General features: G+C 32.4%; 1 protein-coding gene and 1 pseudogene across 1 annotated transcript; both read right to left on the reverse strand.

Moving 5' to 3' along the window:
• Positions 1-5205: 5205 nt before the first annotated feature.
• LOC111988487 (chitinase 10-like) lies at positions 5206-6783 on the reverse strand (annotated as a pseudogene).
• A 359-nt stretch (positions 6784-7142) lies between these two features.
• Positions 7143-8276, reverse strand: LOC111988488 (chitinase 10). Its single transcript, XM_065768411.1, is given in 3 exon segments — positions 7143-7650; positions 7787-8203; positions 8205-8276. Coding segments are annotated over 3 exon segments (813 nt in total). The 5' UTR covers positions 8237-8276; the 3' UTR covers positions 7143-7286.
• Positions 8277-19080: the final 10804 nt, after the last annotated feature.

Genomic DNA, 19080 nt, shown 5'->3' on the forward strand with positions numbered 1-19080 from the left:
TGCTCGCGCGTGTGTAAACGGGGATATTTATGACTTCCCTCTTTTAAATTTCTTTATTTTTATTTCTTTTTCCTTACGTGGCAGATCAAAATCTTATTCTTTCTCCTCGGATGCGAGGGAAAAATTAAAATTTTGAGGGGCTATTGTGGGGGGGAAAATGGCCCAATCCAACATTGTGGGCCGAATGAGGACTACTGTGCGACCGAGAAGAAGGAGGTGGTAAGGGCAAGGCCCATCTGGAAGTGGGACCCTCAGAGAGAAGAGTGATTATAATCCGAAGAGGTTATCTTCTGTCCGAAGAGGTTATATTCCTCTGACGCGAAATGTATAGATCAATTGAACGAATAAAAAGTCAAGATGATCTTCCGAGGACTCCTCCTGATCAAGATAAGTTCTGAGTACACTGAGAGACAATAAGGATGAAGAAATATCTAAAAGGAAAGCTGCTACCACCGTATTTAATGCTCTGCAGCAACTTTTCTAGCCGCATTTATGTGGAGAAGACCCCTGAACAGTGTATCCTCACCTACCTCCACTCACACAGAGCTAAAGGAGATGCTTGACATGACATATACTCAAGTAGACTCACGGATGAGGTACAAGTGGACGATGGAGATGAGGAGAAGAGAGGTTATATAAAGGAAGGAAGCTCTTAACGTAATGGGGGGGGGGGTTAACAATGGATATTTTCATCTCTCTTGTTTCCCTTCTCTCTCTTTTCTCCCCCCTTCTTCCGGGGTCCAATTGACAGGTGCTCCCCTCTATTATATAGTCACTCCTACCCTCATCTCCATCGTCCACGTGCTCCCCATCCATGAACTTGCTCAAGTACCTGTCACGTCAGACAGCTTCTTTTCATCTCTGTGTGAGTGGCGGTAGGTTGGGATGCACTGTTCTGAGGTCTTCTCCACATAAATGCGGCCAGAAAAGCTGTTGCAATGCATTGAATACGGTGGCAGCAGCCTTTCCCTCAGACATTTCCCCATCCTTATCGTTCCTGAATATGCTTTGAGCTTATCTTGATCAGGTGGAGTCCTCGGACAGTCATTCGGGCTTTTCCCCTACTCAATTAGTCTCCGATATCATATCAGAGCAAAACATCTTCCTCGGACAGGAGATGTCCTCCTCGGACTGGAGATATCCTCCTCGGACAGCGATGATCCTTCATCAAGAGGATTCCACTCCCAGCTGGGCCTTGTCTTTTCCGCATCCCTCTTTTCGGATGTGAAACAGTCCTCTCATGGGCATTCAGCCCATTAACTTGGGCCTGGCCCCCTTTTCCCCACAAATATGATTTTCTAGATTAGAGTTTGATTAATATCAGGTTTAAATTTTGTATGATTTTATTTAATTGTTGATTATATGATTTAATTAAGTGAATTTAACGATTTATTTATTTGCATTGTAAAGTTTATAATAACATTCTTAAGGTCATCTTTAATTAATTTTTTACTCCTTTAGCCATCGGTCTCTTTGTTTTCCAATTAACGGTTACTAATTAATTTATTTAATTGACATTTGATTTCTTTTACTAATATCTTTCTCTCCCTCTTTGTTAACATCCTATTGTTTTCCCAAATTTGATGATAATTCTAATGTACTAAATATTTATTCCATTTTGTTGTCATGAAGTTAGTGTTTCTAAAATAGCATGTGTTATTTATTCCATATTTATTCCATTTGATTTGATATTATTATTATTATTATTATTATAAATTTAGTGTTTCTAAAATAGCATGTGTTTTGTATTCTCTTTTTCTATTAATACACTGTAAAGTTTTATGGGAATACTTTATAAGAAAATTGTTTATTCCTTTTTTTTTTTTTTTTTTAAATCGAGTGTTTCTAAATTGATATTTGTTTTGTATTTCATTTTTCCATTGATGCATTGTAACATTTCATGAGAAGATTTTATAAGAACAATTTTATTTATTGAATAAAATATTATATGTTAAATTTTAAAAAAAATGAGACAACATATAAATAATTATGATATGGAGGATGTTGCTAAATTTAAATGTTGAATAAAATAAGATGAGAATAAAATAATAAAAATGAAATGTATAGCAATAAACACCATATTATTTTAGTTATGCTATGTAATAAAATAATATTATATTTTTATATACTATCTTTATAATGCAATAATATAACATTTAACCACCAATGAGAATAGAAAAGATAACAACATAAAATATAAAACTAAATCGTATCAAGCTGGATTACCTGTCAATTCCAATTTTAGCAAACTAATTGACTTCTAGTGGTGTCTAAAACTGATTTCTACGATGCATTTGGTGGAGCTTTCAATACTGCATCAGTATGTTTTGATGGTCAATCTATTACACTAAAGTTAAAAAAAATATATATATACCAACAATTGAAGGAAAATATATATATATATATATAAAGAGAGAGAGAGAGAGAGAGAGAGAGAGAGAGAGAGAGAGAGAGAGAGAGAGAGAGGCTTTTGAGTGTGGAAAAATAGAAATTATGCAAGGAATAAGAGGAGAATGACAATTTTATAGCATGAGGATAAGAATAAGAAGAGTAAAAAATAAAGGAAGATAAAAAGATAGAATGATATTAATATTAAGAGTAGTGGAGATATGAAAAGTTGAAATGGAATGAGAAAGGTTGAAGAAAGTTAAGATAGAGAGTAGTGGGGATATGAAAAGTTAAAATGGAATTGAAAATTTAATAATAAATAAGATAAATTAAATATGATATTTTGATTGTAATATAATAGAGTTTTTAATTCACTTTAAATGTTAAAAAATTGTATAAAAAAAATTAGAAAAAAATTGATAATGACATGACTGCTGATGTGGCTCAATAAGAGCGTAGGAACATTAAATGCTACGCTTCATCTTTTAGTAATATATAGATAATAAAAGAATTTATCTTGGCATTAAAAAATGCCACATCAACATCTAAATTAAAAAAAAAAAAATTATTTATTAATTTTAACTAAATAAAAAAATTTCATTATTTTCGGAAGAACAATGGGTAACATGTTCTTCATGTTCTTCGAGTTGCCCAGAAAATTAAAATAATCTAAGATTTTTTTTTCTTTTCTTGTATTTTCTTATCAAATAAACATGCAAAAATTCATACAAAATTCCTATCCTCCACCAAAACCTCTAACATGAAAAAATCATCAAACCCAAATATTAAAACCAACCCTAAAAAAATCATGAAACCTCTAACCCAGAAAAATCATCAAACCCACCACAACCAACGAATCCAAACCAATCAATAACCACCACTGCCTGGGGTTCACAACGCCACAGCCACCAATCTTAGAGAAAACCTACTATCAACAACCTAAGCCAAAAAGAAGCTGAAAACAGAAGAGAGCGAGGGATCTAGAAGAATTGGACCTGCATATTGCGCTTGACGAGATCGAGAGAAGTGACGACCATGTGAGTGAGACCACAACTGAGAATACTGCCAATGGTACAGGCGGCGTAGAAGGTCGGCGAGTACATCTCGATCTTGTCGGGCTCGCTTGGCTCTGAAATGACGAAGTTCTTGGTCGAAGACAAGACGCCGTTGTTGGAGCTTACTGGAGCAACAACATTGAGCATGGTCTTGTCAAGACCGAAGGATTTGTGCAAGGTGGAGACAATGGAGGAAGAGGAGTAGAGGAAGCTTGAGATCAGAGACTGATGTGAAGATTTGTCTGAGAGAGCCATCGGAGAAAGAGAGAGACAAAGGGTTTTTTTGGTAATGGAGGGAGAGAGAGGCTTATGGTCAAATTTTTAAATTTAGTTTATGTTTGTTATTGTGTTCTTTGTGTTTTTAAATTTGAGTTTGTGTTTGGTTTTGGGTTTGTGCTCTTATGTTCTTGTGTTAATGTTTAAATCTATGATATGTTCTTGTGTGTTCTTGTTTAAAATCAATTAGATCTAAATTTATATATTTTAATGTTTTTAATTCTGTTTTTTTTTTAATTTAGTTAAAATTGATAAATTATTTATAAAAAAAATTAGATGCTGATGTGACATTTTTTATAATATTTTAATTCCTCCGCCAGCCACTTCAAATATTTCCGTTAGTTTACTGACAGAAAGTACGAAAATAATATGCGTTAATTGGTTTAAGACTAAAAGTGGTAAAATTAAAATGTAGGGACCAAAATAGAAAAAAACCAAAACGTAGGGACTAAAAGTGCATTTATGCCATAAAAGAAAGGATCTTCAGGTTCTAGGCCAACTCTCTCCAACCCTTCCCTATGCTTACATTACGGCCTAATGCTAGAGTTTGCGTTTTGCCGCTTTGGACCTCCGGTATTTCCCAATCCACTAAACAACCATGACTTGAAAAAAAAAAAAAAACCCACATAATTAAGGGTTCAAGTGGTAATTAGTAGTAATGATATATTTTTTTTAGTATTCCATGTCTGTGTTCAATCTCACCGCTCCCCTTCTTCCTCCCACAATCTATATATATATATATATATAATCATAATTAATTGTGAAATTTGAGAGTGATAAAAATGGCTAAGGTCATTTTTTCTTGGTCAAGTATATCCATGAATAAGCGGATGATTTGATGTTGTTTGTGAGAAATGCCTTGAATTGAGTTTCACAATAAGCATGAATGTGAGAAATGCCTTGAATTGAGTTGAGTTTCACAATAAGCATGAATGTGAGAAATGCATTGAATTGAGTTTCACAATAAGCATGAATAACTTGATCTAGTGTGTATAAATGCATTTATCGATTGTTAATCTTTTTTGGGTTTAATGTGAGGCCCTCCAAAATAAGTTTAAAAAACCCAAAAATTGGCTTTTTGATATTGCTAAATGCACTTTTAATTTGAAGAGACAATACGTGCTAGCATTTCACAACATTTTCATAATAAATTTTAAATGGGAGGTTGTTACTAGTTGTTATTGTTGCGGCAAAAAAGTAATCTCAATGGTAGATTCAAATTTGAATTAATAACAACTAATTATCTATGATTTGTTGTAAAAATATTGTGGATGTATCACTTCTCTTTAAATTAAGCATCCCATTATGAATGAGTTTGACATTGGACACAATATAAAGATGAAGAATATTCATATACCAGCAATTCTCTGGATGTAGTGAATATAGTACTCTCTCCATTCTACTTTATGGAGATAGATTAATTAGTCATGCAAGCCACAATTGGATCAATGGGAGATTTAGGAAAAGTATAAACTCAAGGGCGTGTCCCTTGTAACCTTTCTATTATGTTTGAGGCATTACAAAATATTAGTACTTTATTTTTTTGAATCTCATAGAGAATAGAATACATTACAATACAGAACAGAAAAATTATGAAAAAGCCACTTTTCTTTTCGAAAACATTAGAAAACAAACATAGCAATAGTAAGGAACACTTTTTTAATATGATTTCTGATTTTCACAATTTAAGTTAGTTAGGTCCAGTATGAACATTAAACAGCTTAGCATATCTCTGAAAATAGCCAATCCGATCATTAACCCGTCTGTCATTGGGGTTTCCACATTCAAGTCCATTGATTAAGTTGGTTAACAACCCATATCCAACTGCCCGATTGACTTCTTTGTCAGCTTTTGTGGGGATATATCTTCCAACCATGACATTGTGACATGAGGGCAGGCTTCTGCTCACTCATCCAGAACCATAGAGCTGTCTTGAGAGCAATTAAGGAGCTATTTGCTACAATTTCGGGGTTCTTTAGACCATCAAATCCTAAGGCATTTCCAGCAGGACCATAATTGAAACTCCTGTCATAGTTTCAAGTCAAGAAAAATTAGATGTTTCTCATAAAAAACTTTTAGCTTTAAGAAATGTACTAACTTCTAAGAATCAAGAAAGCATCTCTTATGCCGGATATATGAGACGCATGTTTCACTGATATGCAAGTCCTACACGCGTGAGACCCACAAGTTAGTAAGGCATGTGTCTCATACATCCAATACATAAAATATTTTTCTTTATGCATGAGACTCACATGTCAATGAGACATATGTTTTATATGTCCAACACATAAATTTTTTTTCTCTAAATACCATATACATAACACAAAATCTTCTAAGTACCATATTATATGGCCCACATGTACTCGTGTTTAGAAGATTCCTATGCATAACACAAAATTATCATTGTAATTAGTAGGAAAGTTCTTAGTTTACATGGATAAATTTTATATTGTAGACTAAACTGATGTGTACAATATTGTACACATTTGCAAAAATTATATAACATTGTACACATTTTTTTAAGTCTATAATGCAAACCTATAATCACCCCAATTAATGTATACATGATTAATAGTCACGTAACATTACCAAGTTATTTGAATAGGGCCTCTTCCTTTGTAAGATTTGCCAGGGAAGCACGGCCATTCTTGGTTGCTGGAGTAGTTACAGTAATCATTTTTTGGACTAATTTCATCTTTATAACACAAGCCCCAAGCATAAGGTCCATTGGTTGCGTTAGGCCACCCACCTGAGGTCTCATAGGATATCTGACCAAGAAAAGCAGCAATTTCGCGCTTTCGTTTGGTTAAACTTCCTGTTCTACCGAATTTGGGAAAGCAACTCGATGCATTGATGAAAGGATCGTATGTGTAAAAGTTCTTGGCAGGGCATGCATCATCATCTTTGTGTAGAAATATTGTGTCAAAAAGCTCTTTGCTAATTAAAGAAGAGACTGGGGATTTCCGAGCTTGGGTACCCCATGATGCAAGGAAATTAATAGAGCTGAAGAAGAAGATGACAGAGAAAAGCAAGAGAGCAGGAGGCTGAGAATGCCATTGTCTATATAAGGTTAAACTTGATTGGTAATGGGAGCAAGATATGCCCTTCTTATGGATTAATGTAATGCAAGCCTCTCCTTGTGATTTCTTGAGACAAAACAAATGATACAGAACCTCTTACTTTTAGGATTAATTTTTTTTTATTAAATTTGATAGCATATAAAGTATTAGTTATTTAACTTTAAAGTTTTAATTTTTAAATGATTGATTTGGACACACATTTAAAACACCGTAAAAAGTTAAAATTTCACAAATAAGGCCAATGGTCAAAATTTCAAACTTGAAAATCATGATTTCAAATTACAATTTTAATTAATTTTTGGATTGTGTGTAAAACTGTGTAAAGCAATTGATGTACAACAAATTTAACCCATTACAAAATTCCACTTTATTCTTCAAATTTTTATAGAGAATCGGATACAATAAAATACAAAACAAAAAGTTAAATTAGAAAAAGTCAATGTCCCAAAATAGTAACAGGCTAACAGCCACCAAACTGGGAAATTTTTTAATATGATTTCTGATTTTCACAATCTAAGTTAGGTCCAGTATCAACATTAAACAACTTAGCATATCTCTGGAAATAGCCAATTCGATCATTCACTCGTCCATCATTGGGTTTTCCACACTCAAGTCCATTGATTATATTGGTCACTAACCCATATCCGGCTGTTCTATTGGCTGCTATGTCAGCTTCTGTGGGCACATATCTTCCAACCATGACATTGTGACATGAGGGCTTAGGATTCTGCTGAGTCATCCAGAACCATAGAGCTGTCTTGAATGCAATCAAAGAGTTGTTTGATACAATTTCAGGGTTCTTTAGTCCATCAAATCCTAAGGCCTTTCCAGCAGGACCATAGTTGAAATTCCTGCCATAGTTCCAAGTCAACAAATTAGAAATTTTCCTAGCTAGCTTAAAGTTAAAGAAACGTACAATCTCACATGCATGCAAAACACATAGTAATTTTCACGATAATTAATATATATGTAGTCACGTAACATTACCAAGATAGTTGAATGGGGCCTCTTCCATTGTAAGATTTGCCTGGATAGCATGGCCATTCTGTGTTGCTGGAGTCACAGTAAACACTTTGTGGATTAACTTCCTCTTTAAAGCACAAACCCCAAGCATAAGGTCCATCAGGTGCGGTAGGCCACCCACCTGTGGTCTCATGGGATATCTGACCAAGAAAAGCAGCAATTTCTCTCTTGCGTGTGGTTAAGCTTCCTGTGCTACCAAATCTGGGAAAGCATCTGGATGCTTTGATGAAAGAATCGTATGTGTAAAAGTTTTTGGCTGGGCATGCATTGTTATCTTTGTGCAGAAATATTGTGTCAAAAAGCTCTTTGCTAATTAAAAAAGAGATGGGGAATCCCCGAGCTTCAGTACCCCATGATGTAAAGGAGAAGAGAATGAATGAGTAAAGCAAGAGAGTAGGAGGCTGAGAATGCCATTGTCTAAAAGGTTAAACTTGCTTGCTTGGTAATGGGAGAGCAAGAAAGGCTCTTCTTATAGATTCATGCAATGCTAAGTGTCCCCTAAATTTTGTGAGATATAAAGAAAAGGACACGTTTTGGAGAGTAACAATTCCTCTAATAAAGTCAGAGGTCAAGTTTTTGACTTTGCCATTCCACTCCTTTTCATTGGGTATTAAAAATTTAAAGAAGCATTTTGTTGAACAATAATGTTCTCTGAATCTACAAATATGAAATTACATTTGTATAAGCCTTTTTTGACTAGGTCATCGTTTGAGATGGTCTAGACAGTTGACATAGCATTGTCCAAGTGGAAATGTCGACACCCAGCATATTTATTTCTACTTATATGAGCGAATGGGAGCATCAATCGGCCTGCGGCTCAGGTTGTGGGATAAGAGTGGAAGACCCACTACTTCTCATTTTACAATTTTGTATTCTGATAAACATTTTTTTAATGCTTCAAAAGCTGCATTTCTGCTCAATCTCCAATCTTCTTAGCCAATGATGAAAATCCAAAAATGGCTTATTTATTACGTTGAAACTTGAACTTTAAACTCTGATATTCTTTGCAAATGTATCGCTAATATATAAGATGAAAGTCCAGCCACGTTTATAGGCCATGTTGGAAACGTGTGTGTAATTGCAGGTGGGATATGGGAATGTGCCCAATTTCATATTTACTAGTATAAAATTTTGTGATATAGAGCACAAGCATTATTGTCCGCCTACGCCCACCAAGTTCTTGGATCCAGCCTCATCGGGTACGCAAGCACCATGTTGCTGAGATTTAAGGTAATCTAATTGTGGCTGAGGGTATAGAGTCATGTCTATTTCACACACTTACTTACACATATTATAGACATTCACCACTTTTGTTCAAAAATTGTGACTTAAAGTCACAATTTCCTTTCAAATTAGAAATACTTCAAGTCTCGATTTCAGTTAAAAAATTGAATGGATTAGTGTGCGGAATAAAAATTTCCCATATACATGTATATTTTATGTTTGGATCATCACAATTCATGCTTGCGTACGCTGCCCTGTATTTAGAGCCAAAAAAGAAAAAAAATTGTGCACGCCATGTGTGCAAGCACTAGCCAAATATGATCCCTTCTTCACACGGTACGTAGTGCTTTGACTAAACAGTTCAATGTGAGCCAAGTGCTAAAAGATGCATCCATAAATGTACAAACGTCTCATGCTTTCTTTGACTGCTAAAAAGGATATTTTATTTAGATATTTTAGGCTTTGTGTCTGATCCGATCCCGGCCCGCTGCATTGTCTGACTGTATGCAAGTAAAACCCACCTTGGCAATGGCAGCTTACCATCACTTTATTTTTTATTTTTTAGTTCTTTTGATCGAGGCAGCTGATACATACAACAAAATGCATCCTTTAGTAAAACCTTTACTATTTTCATACTTCAGACTTCAGAGAGAAGCAGCCTGCTAGTATCGTATTGTGTTGTGATCTGTGAAGTCTAAATTGAAATAATTTAAAGTCAACATAGGATTTTTATTCATTTTTAGGAAAAATTGGAAACAATTTGGAAGCAACCACTGTATTCCTACCTCCCCACAGTGATTTATTTAGTAGGAGAAAAACCTAATATTAAGACATAAACATAATGAGGTCCACCTAGGGTGGTAAATGAATTGAGTTATTTATAAATAGTTTGGGTTTGATTCTGAAAAAAAATTTGTTTATGTTCATTTATTTAAAAAACAAGTTGATTCTTTCCTGTAATTGCCTAATGTTTGTGGAATGAATGTACTCCATAAATTCATGAGAATAGTACATAGATTGGACACCTTTTTTTAAAACCCAAAAAAAAAAAAAAAAAATTCATTAGCAAGAATGACCCCCCTTTTTTTTTTTTTAAAATGGTTGAGGATCTTGAGATGTTGATGATGATGGTGGTGGTTAGAGAGAGAAGTGGGATTTTCTTTAGGTTGATGATGGTGGCTGTTGGTTGTGAGGCAGAGGAAGAGAGCTAGGGATTTCAGTCTGATTTGGGGAAGACCTGCGCGCCAAAGGTAGGTGGTAAGTGCATTAAAATGCTTCACGTGATTTATCACGTGAGCTTGAATCTGATTTCTTCCTTATTTTATTCACCAGGGTTAAAAAATAATAATATTTTATAGCTCCCGTCTGTTCCCCCGTTAATTGGTGACGAAATGGGGCTCGAAGGACTAAAATAAAAAGCGTAAATTGGTTTTAGGGACTAAATGTGGAAAAAATAAAATTTAGGGACTAAAATGGAAAAACTTCAAAATGTAGGGACTAAAAGTGCATTTACGCCTAAATAATTTTAATTAAATTGTATTTTAGGTTTTTTTATTTTATTATTTTAATAGTGTCGTTAGCCACATCAGCTTTTTCTATTAGTTGGCTGACGGTAAAGACTGATATGGCACGCACTAATTGGTTTCGGGACTAAAAGTTGTAAAATTAAAATGTAGGGACAAAAATGGAAAAAAGTCAAAATTTAGGGACTAAAAGCGCATTTACGCCTATTATTTTTGGGTTAAATGGGCTTCAATGAGTTTTTAGTTAAAACTCAATAATTACTAGGTCTAATTGAATTGATGTCCATTTAACCCAACTAATAATTGCGTGGGTTTAGATTTAATTAGAGTGAGTGAATTTGGGTGGGGAAATAGATTTGAGCTTATTTTGCCACCCCTAGTTAACCATTCCTCTCCTTCTCTTTTCCTCCTCACTTTACCCTTTACTTTCCTTCCGTTCCAAACTTCTAAACACACTATTAGGAAATATCATGCACAAACTAATTGTGGACAATGGTGGGTGGGTGTAGGCTTGCCGCATCGATTTTGGGCGTAGAGTAAGTGCAACCTAGCCATCACACAAAAGAATAATTGGTTGAATTTTAATCTAATTTCCAATCAAAATACAGTAATAAGTCCCTTCTGGTAACACTATTCAAAATGCATTTTGCAAGTTTTTAGGTATGAGAACTTTAATACTCATAAGCTTTTATGAAAGAAATTGTGTTGTGCACGGGCAGACATAACACCAACCGATTTGAAGAAGTGTATATTGCTGGGACCTAGGAGATAGTTTTGCATATCTTCATTTTTTTTTTTGGCTGAAATATAGTCAAAATATAACAAACGCTTGTACGGAATCAAATCAATAGATAAAAAGTGTTTGAATTTTTTCCAACTCTTTATGATACTAATAATAGTCTCTCTTCTCTTGTTGACAATTGCAGTTGTTTGATGTGCCAAATGTTAAGCGCTATTACATAGAAGCGAATAGATGTGTGGATGCATCGGTGAGAAGGGGCACCAACCAAGCACAAGACAATAAAATTCAACTGGAAAAAAAAAAAAATGAAGCAAAATATTTTGAAAATGTTTTTAAATACTCCTACGAATGTACTTTTCTTTTTAATTCAAATCATGTTTGATTGTATGTTAATAGAAATTTTCCTGAGACTATACTGGATGTTTAATATTTAGGAAACAGTTTGAATTTACTAATGTGCATGTCAGGTTGAGGTGTTCAGCCAATGTTGGGTTAGGTTGTTTTGGACCTTTTGGTAGGGCTTGCGTACAAACGCTGGGTCACACATTCTAGCCCAAGTCATTTCAGAACAATTCATCAATTTATGAGCCATGCATTGGCTGCTCAAGAAATTTTTTTTTCAACAGAGTTATTAATAAACTTAAATTAAACAAAATTTAATAAAAAAAATAACATAAATATATCGAGTTATAAAATATATATATATATATATATGAAGTTTTGTAATTTCCATCTATAAATTTTCATATTTTGAAATTGTTACACGATAATTTATTATCAGTTATCATTATATATTATTTTTTTCAACAGAGTTATTAATAAACTTAAATTAAACAAAATTTAATAAAAAAAATAACATAAATATATCGAGTTATAAAATATATATATATATATATATATGAAGTTTTGTAATTTCCATCTATAAATTTTCATATTTTGAAATTGTTACACGATAGTTTATTATTAGTTATCATTATATATTGTCAATGTAAGTAGGTGTGACCATTTTATTTTGTTAAGTTTGTATAACATTTTAATTTTTAGGTAGTTATTATTTATTTTCCATTTTTTTTTATAAAAATATTATAAAATAAATGAGAATATTCCATCCACTAGCACTGTATTAATTATTGATCCACACAACCATAAAAAAGCAATCAAATGCTTGAAAAATTATATCTTTACAATTTTTTTTAATCACTAACTTTATAACGAAAAAAAATATTATAATATGATAACAATTAACGATACATACACATTTAACAAACCCTAAATATTTTTAAATTATTAAATTATATAAAGCTATATTGTATTTATACTATACACAAACACATTCACACACACCACAATTCACACAAATAATATTATAACAAAATAAAAAATAATGCACACAGTCACAATTATTAAAAGAAACACATACACACACATAATATAAATTTATTATAAAGAGATAGATACTCACAAACACTAATTCTTTATTCTTAGAGTCAGAGATACCAAGATAGTTAGATGGAGAAGAGAGATGAGATGAGATTCATGAGCATGAGATCATATCAAGGAGAGATAGAGAGATTTATGAGCTATGTTATTGTTTGATCTTGAGCTTGGCTGATATATGATCAAGGTGTGCAAAAATATATTTAAAGTTTTTTTTTTTTTTAAAAGAAGGTAAATTAAACTAGTAAAAAAATTATTTTATGTATATATAAATTTTTTATCCCAGTCCCTGAACAATATGTACATTGTCCATGGAACCGTGGGTCCTATATAGGGTTTGTTTGGATACTGCTTATTTTGCTGAAAATTAAAAACTTATTGTTGAAAACACTGTAAATAATTTTTAAAACACAAAACACTGTAGCAAACTTATTGCTGCGTTTTTCACAAGTTCACTAGTCTGTGAACAATTCTGTGGGACCCAGGATTTAAAATGCAAAATGCAAAAACGCGTTAGGCAAACGCACTTATAATTACGTATAATGTATTCAGAGAAGCAGCAAAGCCATGGGTTACTTCCTAAAACAAAATTATTAACTATATTTCTTAATTGAAACATGGTAACACTATTTTTTTTTTTTGAGCATATGGTAACACTAAAATTATCAAAATTAGTTTTTATACATATGGGATAACCACCTCTCAGGGACGGAGCCACCATGGGACTGGGGGGCAATGGCCCCCCTGTGTGTACTAATTTTAACAATTTTATTTTATAAAATTATATATTTTTTCCCTTAAATAATATCATTGATTATTTTAAGAATAATACTATACTCACAAACTTTTTAAAAACATTTTTACAAATTGTTCTAGTAGCAAATTCTTATTGGTTTGCATATGAGTCCACCACTCACATCATTTTTTTACTTACAAGTAACCACTTACCGTATCATATCAGTAATTTATAAAAAAAGGTTTGTAACTCTAATATTTTCCTCATTTTAGTGACCATGAAAAAATTTATAGATCTAAAATAAAAAAACAAAATATACAAGCCCCAAGTTTCTCAAAAAAAAAAAAAAATATTACTAATAGTAAAACTAAAAAAAAAAAAAAATTAAGTTTAATTAACCAATTTAATCCAAAGTAAACAACCCTGCCCTTTAAAAATTATAAACAAAAATAATTTCATTCTTATCTATACCAAAAAAAAATAATTCTCAGTAACCAAGTAGTAATAGAGTCAGAACTGCACAAAACCAACAGTATAAAACGACACCCCCTAACTCAAAATTTTGACTTTGTCCCTACCACCACTTTTAGGACCACTTTTTTTCATGTATAGTTTATAAATTATAGATAGATAGAAGTCGTCTTATATATATATATATATATATCTATATATAGGGAGATGGCATATAAAACCCAAATAAGCATTGGGCCTTAGATTAGAATGGGCCCAGAACTTGTCCTTCCTAGATATGAAGCCTCCTAAGAAGGGAACATATCCCAAAGTAAGGACCAAAGGTGAACAGGAAATCATTGGAGACCTTCCTCAAGGTCTCGAACCTCGGAACTCAACCTAACATATCCCAAAGTAAGGACCAAAGGTGAACAGGAAATCATTGGAGACCTTCCTCAAGGTCTCAAACCTCGGAACTCAACCTAATAGGACCCATCACCTTGGATCCGGACATGAATAACTACTAAAGTCATTCAAGGTGAAAACCTATTAATTATACTGCCCACACCAGTCCATGATTCCGAGCAACAAAAAATTATTTTCGAGGTATGCGTGAATATTTGAGGACGCTTTCTAGATTTTCTTGATAAATCCACAACAACCCACCTAATATAGTTGCATTTAATGCAATAGATAACTAATTAGAATAAGACAAAAAGGTCCAAAAGTATTTGTTCATCATAACCTTGAGAAAAAGAAGAGCCTGATGGGACAGAAGGCTGCTGAACTACATCAAGACATCACCTACTATAACGCATGTTGGAGAAGAAAATGAAGCAAACTAAGCAAAGGATAAGAATTAAAAAAGGAGAAGAAGGGAGAGTATAAAAGGAAAGAGAGAAATAGATAAGGGGCGGTTTTTTAAAAGATTCTCCAAAAGTAAGAAGAAAAGAAAAAGAGGATTAAAACACATAGTGAGGAATGTAACAGTAAAAGTATATGAATAAAGTCCTTGACACTATTTTGACAGTAAAGAGTTATTTAGTTCTTATTCAAATTTTCCATTGCGGATTGTATTAAACTCATAATAGAAATTAATTGTGATTATAAGCAAGTAATTAAGCTTGGGTTAATTTCTTGCTCTTACAATATATAAAATAAAAAGTTAGAAATCTTAAGTGATCTTCCATATGATCTATATAAAAAGAAAGGCAAGCTAAATATTAAGAAGAGAATGATCAACAAAAGGAATCTTAGGTGTTGTTTGGATTTTGCCAAACTCATATCTCATATCTCAAAAAAATTGAGTTTTGTTAACTCATATCTCAAAATTCGTGGACCCCACATGCATGAAGTTTGTTTGGCTTTTTTTCTTGATGTGAACTCAGTTAATAAAACTGAGAATTTTGGGATATGAGTTATCAAAGTTGGAAACACCTCTGGGCTTGTTTTCATTTTTTTGAGTTTTGAGATTTGTTAACTCCATGGCAATATATGTAATTTTAGAGCTGCTTTTAGGTCCCACGGCCGTGTTACATCAAATCACAGCAGACCCACTTCCACTTCCAACGGCACTTTGTGTTTACTTTCCCAACTTACTTCAGCCCTTCACTACCTTCACTTCACTACTTTTCATCACTTCCATTTTCCTTCTCCCAAGTCCACAGCACAGCAACTGAAAATACCCAATGCATCAAGGAAGTATATACCCAGCCCAAGAACAAAAAAACCTATATAACCCAAGAACAGAACACTCTGTATATCCACAAGAATTAATTTAGGCATTTTAACTAAAACCCAATAAACTCTCATATATTAGCCAAGAAAAAACAAAAACAAGAAAATGTGTACAACAGAAACCAAAAAGAGCACACATGGCAAAAGAAGCATCACAAAGAGCATCCCAACCAAATTAAAATTTGCAAAAAGCATAAAGCAAATTACAAATATTACCAAATAAATAACACAACATAAACAATAAACCCAGTAAACCCAATAATGGCCTCCCTACAACCACAAAAAATAAAATAAAATAAAAAATAAAAAATAAAATAAAAGCAGGAAAAAGAAAAACAAGCAAATGGGTGTGACAGAAACTGAAAACCCAGATAGCAAAAAGCATAAAATATGAAGAAGAAAAAAAGTTGGAGGGTTGAGTGAGAATGAAAAGTGTTATACCTTTGCAGAACTATAGAGGAAGCGAAGTGGGAACAAGAAAAGAAAGTATCATGGGAAGAAGGGCGTAAAAAGAAGGAAGAAGAGGTCTAAAGATTTTTGTGGGACCAGTGAGTGACATAAAGGTGAGTGATTGAATCGAAAAAGCCACTGAAATATTTCACCCAAACAGCTCACCAAACTGAGTTATAGAAATTAGAGTATTTTTGAGTGAAGAGTGATGAGTGATAAGTGATGAGTGATCAGTGATAAAAATTGAGTAAAGAGTGATGAGTTAACAAAAAAAATAAACCAAACAGGGCCTTAGAGTCGGAGAAGAACTCATAATTGACGAATGAATCACATAAACTTTTAGGAGGGAAAATCACTATAAGCCGAATTAAAAACTTATTTATTCAAGTGTTGAAATGAATTGAATAAAAGTGAGAGAACTATAAATAATATCTGGCTGTTATTTATTAGAATTTGATTTTTATAAGAAATTATTATAAAACACCATACCGCAATAGAAATTTAAGAAATCTATAATCAATTACAATATAATAAAAAAACACCAATATATAATTGTATATTATAAACATATAGCTTAATAAGAAATATTTACAGAATTGTTACTATGGTTTTCTTTTTTTGGACAAATAGTTTGTTACTTTGTTATAGTGCTAGTTTATGGGAATACCTGGGTTTCCTTGCAACAAGATTTAGAAAAAAAGAATTAGGGTTTTAAAGAAGATAGAGGACTTAGAGTCGGAGAAGAACTCATAATTGACGAATGAATCACATAAACTTTTAGGAGGGAAAATCACTATAAGCCGAATTAAAAACTTATTTATTCAAGTGTTGAAATGAATTGAATAAAAGTGAGAGAACTATAAATAATATCTGGCTGTTATTTATTAGAATTTGATTTTTATAAGAAATTATTATAAAACACCATACCGCAATAGAAATTTAAGAAATCTATAATCAATTACAATATAATAAAAAAACACCAATATATAATTGTATATTATAAACATATAGCTTAATAAGAAATATTTACAGAATTGTTACTATGGTTTTCTTTTTTTGGACAAATAGTTTGTTACTTTGTTATAGTGCTAGTTTATGGGAATACCTGGGTTTCCTTGCAACAAGATTTAGAAAAAAAGAATTAGGGTTTTAAAGAAGATAGAGGCCAAAAAATAACTCTCTCTAGCTAGGGTTTCGATTGGAGACATAAGATGAGTATTTATAAGTTAAAATTAGAGTTTTTGGGGCTTTTTAATAATATTTGGACGTTCTCAAGGGTCTATGGGCCGGCCCACATCAAAGCATGATGTTTTGGGCCCTTAAAATGAAGTTTTAAAACCCAGAAAACTGGACTGCTCAATTAGCTGAACTTCAAATGATCATAACTTACTTGATATAAGTCTAGATTAGGTAAAATTTTTGTTCAAATTGAAGCCCAGAATGATTACGTTCCAATGAAACAAACCTCAGTAAAAAATTGTTTGCGGAGAAAAAGTTATGATCAAAATAGTGAGCAAAAGTCATTTTTCAGTATCGATTTCAAAGCGGTTTAAGCACTTTTGATTTGTGATTACTTTCAAATTATTATGAAAATTTTAAATTCCCTTAGTTGACATATGTCAAGCTCATCATTGGGGTCGGAGACTAAAATTTATTAATAGGTACAAAATGTAATGTCTACACCAAGGCAAATGAGCCTTTCGCGCCATGAGGGCAAATGATTTGGATGCATCTGTCACTCTAAATGAGAATTTCGTTTCAAGAAATCTACGTTTGAAAGTTTCCTTACAAGCCCATATACAGGCTTTCAAAAAAGAAGAGAATCCTTTCATTTGGTGGGACGACTGCCATAGGGACTCCGTGAAAAAAATTTTAAGTTCGCAAAAAAGTCAAGTGGACTTTAACTTTCATTTTTTTAATCGCTAGAGCCTTTTTTTTTTTTTTTTTTTTTTTTGAGTTTTAATCGCTAGAGCCTTTTTTTTTTTTTTTTTTTTTTTTGAGTTTTAATCGCTAGAGCTTCGGCACCGAGAACTTTGCGAGGAAGCATTGATCTATGGTTATGTATAAATATAAGGTTTAATAAGAAGTATAGCAACAATTTTCAAATTCTCTATTTGCCTTTTTTGTCTTTTATGCTCAAAATAGAAAATTATCAGCATTGTCATATGATTTTATACATATAATTTACACATATTATATTAAAGTGATTTCAATTATATAAACACTTATTATTAAACCTTATATTTATACATAACCATAGGTCAATGCTTCCTCGCCGCGATTAAAAAAAATGAAAGTTATAGTCCACTTGACTTTTTTGCAAACTTAAATTTTTTTTCACGGAGTCCCTATAGCAGTCGTCCCACCAAATGAAAGGATTCTTATCTTTTTGAGAGCCCGTACATGGCTTGTAAGGAAGCTTCCGAGAGCCCGTATATGAGCTTGACAAGTTAAAACAAGTATAACGACAATTTTTAAAATTCTCTATTTTTTACCTCCTCCCTCTAAAAAATGAAACAAAGTCCAACCAACCAATAATTTATTGTTCTATGGTTGCCAACATTATTAAACCATTGTCAAGCCTTAAGAATATCAAGTTTCTTTACAAAAATAAGGAAAAAATAAGGGTATGTTTTGTAATTGTTTTTTTCTCTTATTTTCTGTTTTCAAAAAAAAAAAAAAAATTCTATTTTTGAAACTTAAAAACTTGTTTGGCAACAAAAAATGGACAGAAAATACAATTGTTCTTAAAACTCAATTTGTGAAGGAAATTGAAAAGATGCAAAATGTTGTTTTCAATTCCTAATTTTTAAAAGTTAATGAAAATATATATTTAATTTAATGAATCTGTCTCACTTAATGAGTTATCATTAAAGTTCAAATCTTAGTAACAACATATTTTAGTATTTTCTATTTTTTTTTCAAAAAACTATTTTTTTTTATTTTTAATTTCAACTAA

This window comes from Quercus suber, unplaced genomic scaffold, assembly GCF_002906115.3.
Source record: "Quercus suber isolate HL8 unplaced genomic scaffold, Cork oak 2.0 scaffold_930, whole genome shotgun sequence".
In the NCBI taxonomy this organism is placed as follows: Eukaryota; Viridiplantae; Streptophyta; class Magnoliopsida; order Fagales; family Fagaceae; genus Quercus; species Quercus suber.